This window comes from Dendrobates tinctorius, unplaced genomic scaffold (assembly GCF_039654945.1).
Source record: "Dendrobates tinctorius isolate UK_male_01 unplaced genomic scaffold, ASM3965494v1 ptg000394l, whole genome shotgun sequence".
Taxonomy (NCBI): Eukaryota; Metazoa; Chordata; class Amphibia; order Anura; family Dendrobatidae; genus Dendrobates; species Dendrobates tinctorius.
The window spans coordinates 717,317-733,822 of NW_027362060.1; the positions used below are offsets into that span (position 1 = coordinate 717,317).

A 16,506-nucleotide genomic window follows, 5' to 3' on the forward strand; every position below is an offset into this window, starting at 1 on the left:
AGGTTAACCAAGTATAAGATTAAATAAGGGCAGTGGAGGACAGTGACACACAAGAAGTAAGAAATGTCTCTATCTCCAGCAGAACTGCTTATTACTGTTGTTCATAGTTTGATAGAACATATATATTTGAGTAACATTTATAAAATTCATATGAAAGTTCAATTATGAAATATTAATACATTTTTTTTAAAGCTGGAGTCGGTACATTTCTACCGACTCCGACTCCAACCAAAACTAACTCCGACTCCACGACTCCGACTCCGACTCCACAGCCCTGATTTTGAGCCAGATCGAGGAAGATCATCACAAGAATAGTGAACAAAAATCCCAGAACCACATGGGGGGACATAGTGAATGACCTTTATAGAGCTGGGACCACCGTAACAAAGGCTACCATCAGTAGCACACTACACCGCCAGGGACTCAGATCCTGCAGTGTCTCCCTGTTTAAGGCCGGGGTCAAACTTGCACGAGCCTCACGTCTCAATACTCGGCACTGCCGCGGGCACTCGGGACTGGAGCACTGAGCTGCATAGAAATACAAGCAGCCGCACACTCCGGTCCCGAGTGCTATCGGCAGTGCCGGGTATTGATATATAAAAGGAATGGCGGGTGCCACCTCAATAAAAGACAATCAGGGATCAGCCTTATGTATAAAAATAAGTGAGGGAAACCAAGAAAAAGATATGCATAGCTACAAGGATCAACCTGAACAAAAATATCTTTATTGTAAATACAATGGATTCAAAGAGACAAACATGAATACTATAGTTAAAAACAATTTAAAAAAGCCAACATGGCTAAACACTGTGAACAGACCAAGTATGGTCACCCCAGGACAGAACATGCAACTTGAAGCACTAGCAATAATAAAAGCATATTACAACAATACCAATGCAGGTTGGGTGAGGTAAAACCAAGGAAGAAAAAATATAAATTCAAGGAGACAGAGTAAACAAATGCTGCTCTGTGGGGAGATTCATGCTTTGGGGCTGTTTCTCTGCAAAGGGACCAGGACGACTGATCTGTGTACATGAAAGAATGAATGGGGTCATGTATCATGAGATTGAGTGCAAACCTCCTTCCATTAGCAAGGGCATTGAAGATGAAACGTGGATGGGTCTTTCAGCATGATAATGATCCTGAACATACCGCCAGGGCAATGAAGGAGTGGCTTCGTAAGAAACATATGAAGGTTCTGGAGTGGCCTAGCCAGTCTCCAAATCTCAACCCCATAGAAAACCTTTGAAGGGATTTGAAAGTCTGTGTTGCCCAGCGACAGGCCGAAAACATCACTGCTCTAGAGGAGATCTGCATGGAGGAATGGGCCAACATACCACCAACAGTGTTTGCCAACCTTGTGAAGACTTACAGAAAACGTTTGACCTCTGTCATTGACAGCAAAGGATATATAACAAAATATTGAGAGGAACTTTTGTTAATGACAAATGAAAATGTTTATTTTCCACCATAGTTTGCAAAATAAATCTTGCCAAATCAGACAAGGTGATTTTCTGGATTTGTTTCCTCATTTTGACTTTCATAGTTGTTGTCTACCTATGATGTCAATTACAGGCCTCTCTCATCTTTTTAAGTGGGAGAACTTGCACAATTGGTAGCTGACTAAATACTTGTTTCCCCACTGTATAGACGACGTATGGTTGTGTGTGTGGTCGGGTATACTATGTTTAGTGCCTGTACAATACAAGCATGACCAAGGAAATGTGAGGTGTGTGCACAATATGTCTGCTGTTCTGTATTTTTACATTGTCTGTCTCATGCTTGTCATTACCCCCTGTGTTTGTACCAGCTGCAGTGGTGAGGCTTGCATCCTTGCTGGCCAGTGCACTAGCCAGGGCAGTGTGAGGTGACAGTGAGGGCCGAGGTTCGTGATGGCGGCTGGGGGAAGCACCCACTTAGGGCGTTTGTGGAGTGCAAGGGTCATTCCCTATCATTAGGGCCTTCCTCCTCTCCCCTTTACCATCCTGTTGAATGTGTGTTGTGCCGTCCGCTGACCGACCCCTGTGGGATCATGACAAAAACATTAAAATGCAATAGAAGGAATCGGTTCAGTGTAGGAAAACAGGGCAGCCAGAAACACCAATGGATGGTACAATGGAGATGAGCATATATGGTATGTAAAAGATGAATTAAACATATGTAGAAAGAAAAAGGTGCAGTAATCACTAATGAATGGAACCAGTAGATGCCATAATATATCTCATCAAGTGCAAAAGGCAGTAAAAACGTCATTCACCACTGAAGGATGTATCAAAGAGTAATGCACAAAAATAAATACACCGTGGTCAAATGCATGGTACCAACCAAAGTAGAGGGGAATTGAGGTGTCTGGCGATCCCAACTTGCGTTTCACACTGTGTGCTTTATCAGGGGTGCGCTTAACCCCTTTCTGACAGATGACGTACTATTCCGTCCATGTGCCCTGGGACTTAATTCCCAAGGACGGGATAGTACGTCATCATCGATCTGCGGCGCTCATGGGTTGGAGCGCCGCTGATCGCGGCCGGGTGTCAGCTGATTATCACGGCTGACACCCGATACTCCGGACCGCTCCTGGCACATTAACCCCCGGCATAGGGAAGAATCGCGCAGGGAGGGGGCTCCCTGCGTGCTTCCCTGAGACCCTCGAAACAACGCGATGTGCTCGTGTTGTTCCTAGGGCCTCCTCCCTTCAGTCCCCCTGGATCCAAGATGGCCGCGGGGGCCTTTCGTATCCTGCAGGGAGGTGGCATCTCAGTTTCTGCTGAGAGCAGGCGCTGAGAAAGCCGCCTGCACTGCTTGTCAGATCGCTGATTTGACACAGTGCAGTGCAAAGTGTCAGATCAGCGATTTGACACTATATAGTAATGTCGCCCCCTGGGACAATGTAATAATGTGTAAAAATAATTGTTAAAAGATTCCTAAATAAACAAAAAAAATCCCTAATAATTTCTTTTTTTTGTAAACAAAAAACAATAAAAGTACACATATTTAGTTTCACCGCGTCCGTAATGACCCACCCTATAAAACTGTCCCACTAGTTAACCCCTTTAGTGAACCCCTTGGAAAATAAAAAAAAAAAGCAAGGCAAAAAGCAATGCTTTATCATCATACCGCCGAACAAAAAGCGCAATAACACACGATCAAAAAGACGGATACAAATAAATATGGTACCGCTGAAAACGTCATCTTGTCCTGCAAAAAATGAGCCGTCATCAGCGAAAAAATAAGTTATTGCTCGCAGAATAAAGCGATGCAAAAATAATTATTTTTTATATAAAATTGTTTTTATTGTATAAAAGCGCTAAAACAAAAAACGACAAATGAGGTATCGCTGTAATCGTACTAACCCAAAGAATAAGACCGCTTGATCAATTTTACCACACGTGGAACTTTGTAAATTCCCCCCGCCCCCCCCCCCCGAAAGAAATTCATGAAATGTTGGTTTTTGTTCATTATGCGTCCCAAAAATTGGAATAAAAAGCGATAAAAGTCATGTGCCCGAAAATAGTACCATTAAAACGTCAACTCGCCCAGCAAAAAAATAAGACCTCATATGACTCTGTGGGTCAAAATATGGAAAAATTATAGCTCTCAAAAGGTGATGCAAAAACTATTTTTTGCAATAAAAAGCATCTTTTAGCGTATGACAGCTGCCAAACATAACCCGCTATAAATAGTAAATCAAACCCCCCCTTTATCATTTATTTCCATGTTCCCGTTAGGGCTAGGGTTGGAGTTAGAATTGGGGGGTTTCCACTGTTCAGGCACATCAAGGGCTCTCCAAACGCGACATGGTGTCTGATCTCAATTCCAGCCAATTCTACGTTGAAAAAAGTCAAGCGGTGCTCCTTCCCTTCCAAGCTCTGCCATGCGCCCATACAGTGGTTTACCCCCACATATGGGGTATCAGCGTACTCCGGACAAATTGCACAACAACTTTTGGAGGCCAATTTCTCCTGTTACACTTGGGAAAATAAAAAATTGGGGGCAAAAAGATTTTTGTGGAAAAGATTATTATTTTTTTTTTTATGGCTCTACGTTCTAAACTTCTGTGAAGCACTTGGGGGTTCGTAGTGCTCACCACACATCTAGATAAGTTCCTTTGCGGGTCTAGTTTCCAAAATGGGGTCACTTGTGGGGGGTTTAGGCACATCAAGGGCTCTCCAAACGTGACATGGTGTCCAATCTCAATTCCAGCCAATTTTGCGTTGAAAAATTCAAAAGGCGCTCCTTCCCTTCCGAGCTCTGCCTTGTGCCGAAACAGTGGTTCCCCCCACATATCAATTATCAGCGTACTCCGGACAAATTGTACAACAACTTTTGAGGTCCAATTTCTCCTGTGACCCTTGGTAAAATAAAACAAATTAGATCTGAAGTAAATTTTTTGTGAAAAAAGGTTAAATGTTTTTTTTCTTTTTTTTTTTTTTTAATCATTCCAAAAATTCCTGTAATGCACCTGAAGGGTTAATAAACTTGAATGTGGTTTTGAGCACCTTCAGGGGTGCAGTTTTTAGAATGGTGTCACTTTTGTTTTGTTTCTATCATATAGACCTCTCAAAGTGACTTCAAATGTCCTGTGGGCCCTAAAAGAAAATGGTGGTGTAAAAATGAGAAATCGCTGGTCAACTTTTAACCCTTATAACTTCGTAACAAAAATTTTTTTTAACTAAAGAGGGGAGAAGCCAGCACTGCGTAATGGTCAGAACGCAATACATAAAGTGCATATGCACATATTGATTTCTAACTGTATTTCAAAATGAGACATTTAGCAAAAAATTGATCAATTGTTTGAGCCACCCCGCCGCGTCAAGGCATTCTCATATGGGGCAGTCCTACTCTACGTTTTTTTATATTCGCTGTGCCATTACGGCCTCCTAAATGTATTAAAAGCAAGACCACATTAAATGCATACTGTACTTGAAGCATTTCTGAATCACTCCCATGGCACCAGAGAGGGCGAGCGCAGATAAAGATTAGCCAGGTCCAAACAGACATTTCAGGTCCAGCCTCCACACTGCCTGACTAGCACCACAGATGAAGGGTGATGCAGGCCCAGACACAGGTGCGCAATCAAACAGAGCCTGGGGCAGGTACAGTGTGCATTTAATGTGGTCTTGCTTTTAATACATTTAGGAGGCCGTAATGGCACAGCGAATATAAAAAACGTAGAGTAGGGACTGCCCCATATGAGAATGCCTTGATGCGGCAGGGTGGCTCAAACAATTGATCAATTTTTTGCTAAATGTCTCATTTTGAAATACAGTTAGAAATCAATATGTGCATATGCACTTTATGTATTGCGTTCTGACCATTAAGCAGCGCTGGCTTCTCCCCTCTTTTTATTTAAAAAAAAAATTTTGGTTCCCAAATTGTGCTGATGTAAAGTAAACATGTGGGAAATGTTATTTATTACGTTTTTTGTGTGCCATATCTTTGTGATTTAAGGGCATAAAAATTTAAAGTTGGAAAATTGCGAATTTTTCAAAATTTTCACCAAATTTCATTTTTTTCACAAATAAATACAAGTTATGTCAATGAAATTTTACCAGTAACATGAAGTACATTATGTCACGAGAAAACAATGTCAGAATCACCGGGATCCATGGAAGCGTTCCAGAGTTATTACCTCATAAAGGGACAGTGGTCAGAATTGCAAAAATTGGCCCAGTCATGAACATGCAAAACCACCCTTGGGGGTTAAGGGGTTAATGAATGAGTATTTACACCCACTTTCAAGATGGTGCGGGACAACGGGGGTGTACCCAAACATCACGTGTTCATATCATCTGACCTGTCATGTAAATGTAGAGAGCATTCATAAGTGTCTATACTCTAGCATTACACAAAAAGTCTATTCATTTATAGGTAATCATCAGCGAATCCATGCCGCCCAACCCTTGGGCAGCATAAATCCGAGCCTTGGTGCATGACTTCAGCCAGGTCTGCTTTTCTGTGAAACGCTTTGGCATTAAAAAGACTGCTTAGATTCAAGATCTAGCACTGCAAGAGTTGAGCCACAGTTCTCTCCCTATAAACACCTATGGGAGAGCCCTGTCGATTACCTGGAGCGGTGTGGAGAGAGGGTGGCTGACAGCAGTGCTGGACTAGCCTCGTTTTGCTCTACAGTGCCCGGTTGATCTTCAAACTATATTTTCTCTGAAATGTTGGAGTTTTTAATAGATTCATGCTGCCTGCGGTTTGGGCAGCAGTAATCTGCTGACATATTTTCTTTAACTGTGAAATATGTAATGCCTCTTTCCAGGACGTCCCTCTGACAGCACCATGGAGGATGTCCTCCTCCTTACAGGGACAGGAAAAGCACACGAGAGGTTAAAAGGTTCTGTCCCACCCCATTTCCCTCAGTGGTTTTCCTGTCCCTGCATGGAGGGACACGCGAGAGGAAGCGCAGCAGTGCTTACCAGGCCCAGGGGGATCGGGCGGCCAGTCCAATCCTTCCCCCTGTGAAGATGCCCAGGGCCGAAACTCTTCCGTTGGGAGTCCTTCTGCCCCAAAGGCCAGGAGCCGGACGATGGGAGGCTCTCGGCTCCAGTCGTGACCGCCATGGTGGCGAAGGCCGGACCCCCGCAGACAGCTTGTCGGGCGGGCGCCGGCATCAGGAAGAGGCGGGGCTAGCGTCCGGGTAGGCGGAAGTGGCCGGAGCGATTCCCGGCCTACCGCGGAAGGATGCGCGTCACTTCCGGTGACGTCACGCACCGGGTTTGAATCTCGGCGCGCGCTCCAGGAGCCCCGGCGTATCTCTGGAAGCGCGGACAACAGGATGGATACCGAACCGGCGAATGGAGGGGTAAGTGCGCCTGGCGCAACTCACCATTCTCCGCAGCCCAGGACAAGGGCCTGACTACCCTATCCTTTATCATAGGATAAGGGAACCCCAGCAGCCCCCCCGACAGTGGCTAATGACCCAGCCAAGGCCACATCTAAGTCGGTCAGATGTCCAGTATGCAGGGTAAAGCTGCCAGACACCCATACCAAAACCCTCTGTGGGCCCTGTACGTCACGGGTGATAGATGAGCAGCCGTTCCTCCTATCCGAGATGAGATCTCTGATACTGGAGGAAGTTCAGGCCTCCAGAGTCAGCTTTGCACAGCGGCAGTCCCCCAGTCCAGGGCCAAGCCAAAAGCGTCCAAGGTGGGAGGCAGAGTTGTCCGGTCCTAGCTCCGAGGAGGGGTCAGACTTCCGGGACTCGGATCCAGAGAAAGAAGGAGAGATCCCCGCGGATAAGCAGGATAAAGGCAGGAAATACCTGTTCAGACTAGAGGACACGGACGAATTGGTCCAGGCGGTGAGGAACACCATGCAGATTGAGGAAGTTCCTAAGCCGCAATCTAGACAGGACCTAATGTTTGGGGGACTCGTGTCTCGAACGCAGATAGTGTTCCCTGTAAGTGAATACATCAAGACAATGGTCCGAGAGGAGTGGAAGGAGGTGGAACGCCGACTTGTACTATCCCGTGACTTTAAAGGTCGACTGCCTTTCGATCCCGAGGAGACACGATCAGGGGAGGAAGTCCCGAAGATTGACGTTCCTGTAGCCAAGGTCACCAAAAAGACCGCCATCCCGTTCGAGGATTCAACAAGTCTCCGGGACCCGATGGACAGAAAGGTGGGCGTTCTGTTAAAAAGAACTTGGGAGACGTCGGCGGCCCTTATAAGGGCTAACATAGCAGCCACCTCGGTGGCCAGATCTATGTTTTTGTGGATGGGGCAGTTGGAGGAACACCTTACCAACAAGACTCCTAGGTCCGAGATTCTAGCTTCCCTTCCCCTCATGAAGTCGGCCACGGCGTTCCTATCAGATACGTCAGCCGAATCTGTAAGATTTGCAGCCAGAAACAGCTCCCTTTCTAATGCGGCTCGGACAGCAGTCTGGCTTAAATCTTGGTCAGGAGATAATGCTTCTAAAGCGAAGCTCTGCTCCATTCCCTTCTCAGGCTTAAGAGTATTTGGACCAGCCCTGGATAATATCTTAGACCTAGTGTCCGACAAAAATAAAGGTTTCCCGGAAGAAAAACCAAAGCGACCCCAGCCTTTTCGAAGTGGCCCCTTCTATAGGAGACAGACCGACTCTAGGGCCCAGGTCAGGTCCAATAGAGGCTCATACAGAAGCCCCCATGGTCAGGGTGGGAGAAGCAAAAGCTCCCTTTTTTCGTCAACCTCAAGGTCTAGGTGGCAATGACGCCATAGGTATTGGGGGAAGACTTTGCCACTTCGCAACAAATTGGTCCCGAGTCACCCACAATTGGTGGGTCCTCAGAGCCATCACGGAGGGCTACAGTATAGAGCTCTACTCACCTCCCCCTGACAGATATATTGCCCTCACTGTAGTCCCGGCGGACTCCGCAATGTGAGCAGATATACAAGATATGATCAGGTCAGAGGTTATAGTACCGGTTCCTCTGTCAGAAAGGGGAAAGGGACACTACTCCTCCCTGTTCTCCATTGCAAATCCATCCGGCGAGGCCCGGACTATTATAAATTTAAAGCCTCTGAATGCCTGGGTCAGGTACAAGAGGTTCCGGATGGAATCCATTTGGTCTGCAATACAGCTAATAGACAGAGACGCTGTCATGTGCACCCTCGACCTGAAGAGTGCGTACTATCAGGTCCCTATCCAGCCCTCATCTCAAAATCTATTAAGATTTGCAGTCATATTACCAACCCGGACCTGCCACTTCCAGTTCCAATGCCTTCCATTCGGGCTGGCTTCGGCCCCCCGAATCTTCACAAAGCTGGTAGCGGAGGTAGTGGCCTTCCTGAGAAGTCAGGGTATTGTCATCATACCGTACTTAGACGACTTCCTCCTGGTGGCAGGATCCCATAAAGCGCTCATCCGAGACAGGGACCGAGCAGCTACTCTAATGGAGTTCCTCGGCTGGGTGATCAACTGGCAAAAGTCAGACCTCAGACCAGAGTGCAGGAAGGTCTTCCTTGGGGTTCTCTTAGACTCGCAAGACAGGATATCCCTACTACCAAGACGCAAGCAGAAGACTATTCAGGACAGGGCCAGGGACCTCTTAAAGCATCGCTCCTCCATAAGAGGGGCAATGGATGTTCTGGGTTTAATGATGGCTTGCATTCCGTGCGTCAGATGGGCCCAGTTCCACTCGAGACCGTTACAAAAGCAGATCCTCGCAGTATGGGACAGAAGTCGGTCTTCACTTGACAGACCCATAAGGCTGTCAGGGCTAGTGAAGGAATCACTACGGTGGTGGACTCAGGCCAGAAATCTCCAGGTGGGCGTATTATGGACAACCTCTCCATACGTGGTACTCGCCATAGACGCCAGTATGTAGGGATGGGGAGCCCACGTAAAAGGGAAGATCTTCCAGGGGAGAGGGCCGGCAGAAATCGGAAACAAATCCTCCAACTACAGGGAGCTCTACGCGGTCTGGGAAGCTCTGCGGCGGAACCGACCGATGCTAAAGAATCGACACGTCCGAGTATTATCCGACAACATAACAGCAGTGTCATTCCTGAAGCACCAAGGAGGGCCCAGGCACCAACCGCTCCAGGCTCTAGCAGGACGAATATTCTCCTGGGCAGAAAGAACAGTCCTCTCAGTAACAGCAGTCCACCTAGAGTAGTCCCAGAATGTGGTAGCAGACTACCTAAGCAGACAACAGGTCTACGTGAGTGGGAACTGGACGAAGATATTTTTCATCAACTGTGTCAGCGTTGGGGGACCCCCCAGTATAGATCTGTTCGCAAATCGAAGAAACTCAAAGGTCTCCAGATTTTATTCCCTGAACTCGGCAGACCACCCGGAGGGCGTAGATGCCCTGAGCCAGACCTGGGAAGATCCCCTCTCTTACGCGTTCCCACCTCTAGCGCTTATATCGGCGGTACTAAGGAAGATCCGCGAGGACCGCGCAAAGGTGAAAATGGTGTTTCCATACTGGCCAAGGAGAAGCTGGTTTCCCCTACTAGGAGCTATGGCAGTGGGAAGTCCGGTCGAACTACCTCTGAAGAAAGACCCGATCCACCACCCGAATCCAGCAAGGCATCACCTCTCGGCTTGGATCCTGAAAGGAACATCCTGAAAGCAACGGGCTTATCAGATCAGGTCATATCTACCCTACAGGCCAGCAGGAAGCCGGTTACGTCCGCAATATTCCGGAAGATTTGGAAGAGATTCTGTCTGGATGGTGGCAGGTCCGACCTCGTGGCGGGTACCCCTGACCTACCTAGTATCTTAAACTTCTTACAGTCAGGGTTTAATAAAGGTCTTAAGCCCAGCAATTTAAAAGTCCAGATTTCGGCCTTAAGCTCCTATTTTGATTACCCGTTAGCTTCTTATCCATGGGTAGTACGGTTCGTAAAGGCCATGCAGCGTCTTCGCCCCACGATTAGGCAGCTCACCCCGCCTTGGGACCTTGGCCTGGTACTCAGATTCCTATGTAGGGATCCCTACGTCTTCAGGGAAGAGATGACCATTTCAACTCACTCGCAGAACGGCCTACCTTGTAGCCATTACCACGGCCAAGAGAATAGGGAAATCCAGGCCCTGTCCACTAGAGACCCATATTTCCAGATCAGAGAAGACCGTATAATCTTGAGATTAGATCCGGCTTTTATCCCAAAAGTAGCCTCTTGTCAAAATATAAACCAGGAGATAGTGTTACCATCCTTCTGTGACAATCCCCGTAATGAGAAGGAGCAGTGTCTTCGTTCACTGGACGTGAGACGCGCGGTTATTGACTATTTAGAGGCCACCAACAGTTTGTGTATTGACCCAAATCTATTCATCCTCTTTGGGGGTAAAAATAGGGGGGAAAAAAGCCTCTAAAGCAACCATCGCCAGATGGATTACCTCAGTAATCTCAGACGCCTACCAGGCTGAAGGCGCAAACCCACCAGATATATTAAGGGCCCACTCTACAAGGGCAGTGTCGGCCTCGTGGGCCGAACGGGCGGGAGCCTCGGTTGATCAAATCTGTATAGCAGCAACCTGGTCCAGACTTAATACTTTCTGCAAGCACTACAAGCTTGATGTGCTGGCTAGTCGGCAGACCGCATTTGGGAGAAAGGTTCTCCAGGCGGTAGTCCCACCCTAGGGAGGTGCTTTGGTACTCTCCATGGTGCTGTCAGGGGGACATCCTGGAAAATGGGTGTTAGACCTACCGGTAATGATGTTTCCAGGAGTCCATCCTGACAGCACGGGTAGTTCCCTCCGTGTTAGGTTATGTCGTGTTATGTCATATATTGTCATATGATTGTATCATTAAAATTTTACGTGCATTATCCACGCTGTGGTAATTGTTAAATCACTGAGGGAAATGGGGTGGGACGGAACCTTTTAACCTCTCGTGTGCTTTTCCTGTCCCTGTAAGGAGGAGGAGGACGTCCTCCATGGTGCTGTCAGGATGGACTCCTGGAAACATCATTACCGGTAGGTCTAATACCTATTTTTCTCCAGTGGTGGTGCTGTGTGGAAATTGAACATTTGTTTCTGGATTTCCCTACAGTTTATAACTGATCATTAAAAGGAATCTGTCACCTGGTTTTGGCTGCCCCATCTGTAGGCTCTGCTGAGTTTTAGATGCCAGTTAATAGTAATTAACAATAATAGCTACTGGATCTTTGAAAGGGATTTATTATAGAAAAGGTATTTTTAAGTATGTACATGAGGGAATCCTAACTGATGTACAAGGGAAGGAAAATCAAAAATAGGAAAGGGTGGTGGAAGATGGGAAGTTCCTAACGAGCTCCGTGTGCTACCTTTCTGTTAGCCACACAGTCAAACATGGCCCACCCTTGTTACACCTCCGCATAATGGACCCATCCAGTCAGGTCAGTCTTCTGAGCTCTCTAGGAACATGGATGTGGCTTCAGTCTCCTGAAGATGATGCCTTTAGGTCAAGAATGGATTAGAGGGTCAAGGGTCTTTACAAATGTGGTTTCAGTGGTCTTCATCTTCCTGCAGATCCTTGTATATAGGAAACGGTCTTCATATAAAAAAACCTGAGTACAGGTTCTAACTCCATTTGGGCTGGAGACAAAATATCCATTTCCAGAACAATAGCTTATATTCCAAAGCTACAACAGGACTGTGTACAGATGTATCTTTCCAGAGGTCAGGGACAAGATGTCCATCTCAAGGACAGTGATTTATATTGCAAAGCCACAGGGATTGTATAGAGATATGACCTTTCTCCCACACAGATTTTACAGTGTAGGCCTTTTGATGACCTTTGACACTATCCTGAGTTCTGATGACAGATTCTCTATATGGTTTTCAATACTGAGACTTTACAATGTTCTGATTGGTATGAGAACAAAAAAAGATTACTCAAAGTGGAGTAATCCCTTTACTCTTCGCTGCAAAATGTTTCCGTAAGTTTGAAGTGCATTGTTTTCTAGGAAGAAAAGGAATATGTAGAGCTTCTGGCAGCTGAGAAACATCAAGTGGAAGCAATGAAGAATATACAGCACCAGAATAAAAGCTTATCCATGCTCGATGAGATCCTCGAAGATGTCAGGAAAGCAGCAGACAGGCTGGAGGAAGAAATAGAGGACCATGCTTTTGATGACAATAAGTCAGTAAGTGTTGCTCCATTGTGTACCTATTGTCATTATCCCCATTCTGACCTGGCCAGTTTCTTTGTGTGATTTGCTTTTCTTCTCACCTTCTTCTAAGAGCCAAAACGTTTTAATTTTATGTCCATATAGCCTAGCCATATGGGTGCTTGATTTTTTTTTTTTTTTTTTTTTTAATGGGTCAAGCTGCAGTTTTGAATGATAAAATTTACTTTAATATATACTATTGTGCTCAACAGTTCAGCATATCTGTTTTTTAGTTTAATCTGCGTTCATTTTATGTACCAAACTTATATAGTGTCATACCGTTGAAACTAGAAGTTTACATGCATGTCTTTTTATATAGTGTATGTAAACTTCTAGTTTCAACTGTATATACTGTGTGTGTATGTATGTGTGTATATATATATATATGTATGTGTGTGTCATATATATAGTTAGTACAGACCAAAAGTTTGGATACACCTTCTCATTCAAAGAGTTTTCTTTATTTTCATGACTATGAAAATTGTAGATTCACTCTGAAGGCATCAAACTATGAATTAACACATGTGGAATTATATAATTAACAAAAAAGTGTGAAACAACTGAAAATGTCTTATATTCTAGGTTCTTCAAAGTAGACACCTTTTGCTTTGATTACTGCTTTGCATTCTCTTGATGACCTTAAAATGTAGTTCATGCTTGGAACCCCTCCAATGAGGCTGAATTACAACAATTCTGCAAAGATGAATGAGCCAAAATTCCTCTATAGCGTTGTAAAAGACTCATTGACAGTTATCACAAATGCTTAATTGCAGTTGTTTCTTCTAAGGGTGGCCCAACCAGTTATTAGTTTTAGGGGCAATCACTTTTTCACACAGGACCCTGTAGGTTTGGATTTCTTTTTCCCTTAATAATAAAGACTTTCATTTAAAAACTCTTATTTTGTGTTATCTTTGTCTAATATTTAAAAGAATAGGAAATCAGGATATATGTATGTACTAGATGGAGGCCTGATACTATCGCATCAGGAGGGCGGTAATGTCACGATGGGGACAGGCTTTGCAGCGTTGAGAATCTCCCCCCCTCATGTGCTCATCCACCTATCCACTCTCTTTTTCCCCATGTGCTGACTTCTTCCGTCTGTGCTCTCTTTTTTGACCTGTCTACCCCATGTGCTATCCCCATTGTCTATCTCTCTCCTTCCTGTGCTGTGTTCTCCCTCATGTGCTGTCTCATTTGAGCTGTCTCCCCTGTGCTCTGTCTTTCTCTCCCCTGTGCGCTTTCTCTCTCCCCCATCTGCTGTCTTCTCTCTTTGTCTGTGTCTGACCGTGTACAGAACATACCACAGCTCCTGGGCAGGGGAGGAAGCAAAAGACAATACTGACATTACAGCAGGAGATCGCAGAGGATACATTTTGTGAGGTAAAATATTGTTTAAAAAGGGGCGTGGCCTATCTCTTGCCATGTGAGGAAGCAGAAGTCTGGAGCTCCCACAGGATTTCCCTGAAAAGCAACTCAAAAGCGGACTTTGAGGTTCCAATTCACCATAGGATTATTCCCTATCTCCCCTGGAACATTTTGAGACCTAACTCGGACCCCTGGACCATTTAATCCAAAGATATTCATCACAGAAGATAATAAGATCACACTGCTGCAAGATCCCAATAAGGCTGCTTCCACAGCTCTAGACAAGAAGATCCCTCCACCTCCCCAACTGTGGGTGAGTAAACATCCCTGCTCCTATTACTGAACTGAGCTCTGCCTGCACGCAGCCTTTACAGAGGATTGACCAACATCCACTAGGTGGGTGACGGGTGTAGCAGAGGGGCGACAATCTGCCCGAGTAAAGTGGGAAGAATCAGGTGCCGGTGGGACCCACTAATAGACCCACCATTAGGCCCTGATGCCAAATTGACTTGTATTTTCACGGCGCTATATAAAGCCCACTCACCCCAACAACAGTTGCTCTCCCCCTCCCCTGGAGGAAGATATATGCAGCAGCGATCATAGCTGGAAGCTCCAAATAAGAGCATTCATTTTCAACATTTATTAGAGGCAACGCTATGCACGACACCTATCTCTGCTTTGTTAAGCACTATTTCTCTGAACAACCGCTCAGTCTTTCCGTTCCTGTCATGATTTAAAGAACTGACATTATGCCCACCGGGGAGGTACATATATGAAAGTTCCATGGAGATGGGGAGACCTGGGACTCCCATGAGTCATAGGGAAGCTACTTTCTCTCTCCTAAAATAATGCTCACTGCTGAATGAACCGCCAAGCTGCTGTTAGGCAATTATTTTATTATTTTTTTTCTTTCTTTCTTATCCATGCTATGAAGTACACTAGTGGCTAGGCCACTGAAAAGCTTGTGAGGAAAAGGGGAGTGATCCCCATCTAGTGGTGCATTTGGAAAGTGCCAGCTGAGAAATCTCTCTGATCTCTCGTCCCACTTCTGCCGAGAGATATTATCTTTAACAGTCCGGATACCTGCCCACAGTTTTTAGTGGTGAAACTTACTACATCACCAGTTTTTTTTTTTTTTCAGCAAAAACGGACGATGGTCAAGATTGGTAGATCAGCTGACACAAACGCTAATAGTGGGTCACAAACAACCAAAAAGATGAAAAAATTTATCACAAAACAAAGTGGACCCAAACAAGGGCCATCGCAGTATAAGGACCCAGGTGATGACCCAGATTTGGAGGAAGCGCAGGAGGATACTTCTGACTTTGCGGACTCAGATAAACCTATTTCTAGAAGCTTCATTAAAAGTATTTTGTCCTCAGCCTTGACCCCTTGCGAAAGATTTATCTACAATTAAAAAGGACATTCAGCAGATTGGCAGCAGAGTGGAGGAACTGGAGGAGGCGCAGTTGAAGCTGTCCGCCTTCGCTGGGGATCTAAAAATGGGCCTTCAGTAACATGAAGATCATATCAATTCCCTCTATACTGCAATGGAAGATATTGAAATCAGGAACAGAAGAAACAATCTCAGAGTCCGGGGAGTGCCGGAGGCGTCCGACCGAGAGGATGTACCAGCCATTCTTTATGAACTCTTTCTGCTTATGCTGGACACAGAAGAAGGAAAGATATTAATTCTTGAGAGAGCACATAGGGCACTAAAACCCAAGCCTAAACAATCAGAGTTCCCTAGAGATATAATTTGCAGAATTCTGGACTTCCGCATGAAAGAGAAAATTCTCAAAAAGACAAGGACACTAAGCTCATTGGAATATAAAGGCTCTACAATTCGTGTTTTCCAGGATCTGGCACCATCAACCTTGTCTAAGAGATTCTTATTGAAACCCTTTACGGATGCCCTCAAGCAGAGACAGTTCCCTTTCAGATGGCTTTTCCCATTCGGTCTATTCATCACAGCAGACGGCAAGAGATTTACAGTTAAGTCATCTTCTGACATTGCCAAAGTATGTGCAGAGCTGAGTATTCAACGCGACTCGCTGCCTGATCTTCATCTCGCCTGCACTAATTTCAGTCTTCCGGATCTACCATTTCAAGAACCCTGGAGAAGAGCGAGCAACTCTAAAGAACAAAGAAGCAGAAAAAGACAAGCAGGGAAGCAGCATTCCTCCAGCGATTGAATTAGGGACCCTTGTCTCCTAACCATCTCTGTATGGATCCTTTAAGCTGATCCACAGTGACTGCCTAGTTAACATATGGAGCAAATTGAAAAATTGTCATGTTTTCTCCTTTACACTCCCTGATGGGTATTGCAGTGGTATTTGTAATTTTGCTTATTACAAAGAACGTTGTTAATTTAGGACAACAAGCCCTTTTTGTTGAATATATGCTAATGTTTTTGTCTTTTACCTTTCTCTCTTCCCCTCCCCAACCTTTCCCATGTCCATCGGCGAATCACCTTTCATCTTGTCCTGAGCCCCGGCGCCCACTGACCCGACATGGCTGACCGTATGCAAGAAACAACATTAGCATCATACG

The 16,506-nt window shown here is 45.5% G+C and overlaps 1 protein-coding gene across 2 annotated transcripts in view; it reads left to right on the top strand.

Moving 5' to 3' along the window:
* Positions 1–16,506, top strand: part of TMCO3 (transmembrane and coiled-coil domains 3) — an 81,534-nt gene that overhangs the window by 9,122 nt on the left and 55,906 nt on the right. For both annotated transcript variants that reach the window (XR_012227432.1, XM_073563524.1), the window contains exon 3: positions 12,385–12,564. Coding sequence is in view for 1 of the 2 variants with exons in the window: in XM_073563524.1 (XP_073419625.1) it covers positions 12,385–12,564 (180 nt within the window). In the remaining variant the exon portion in view is untranslated. The remainder of the gene's footprint in view (positions 1–12,384; positions 12,565–16,506) is intronic.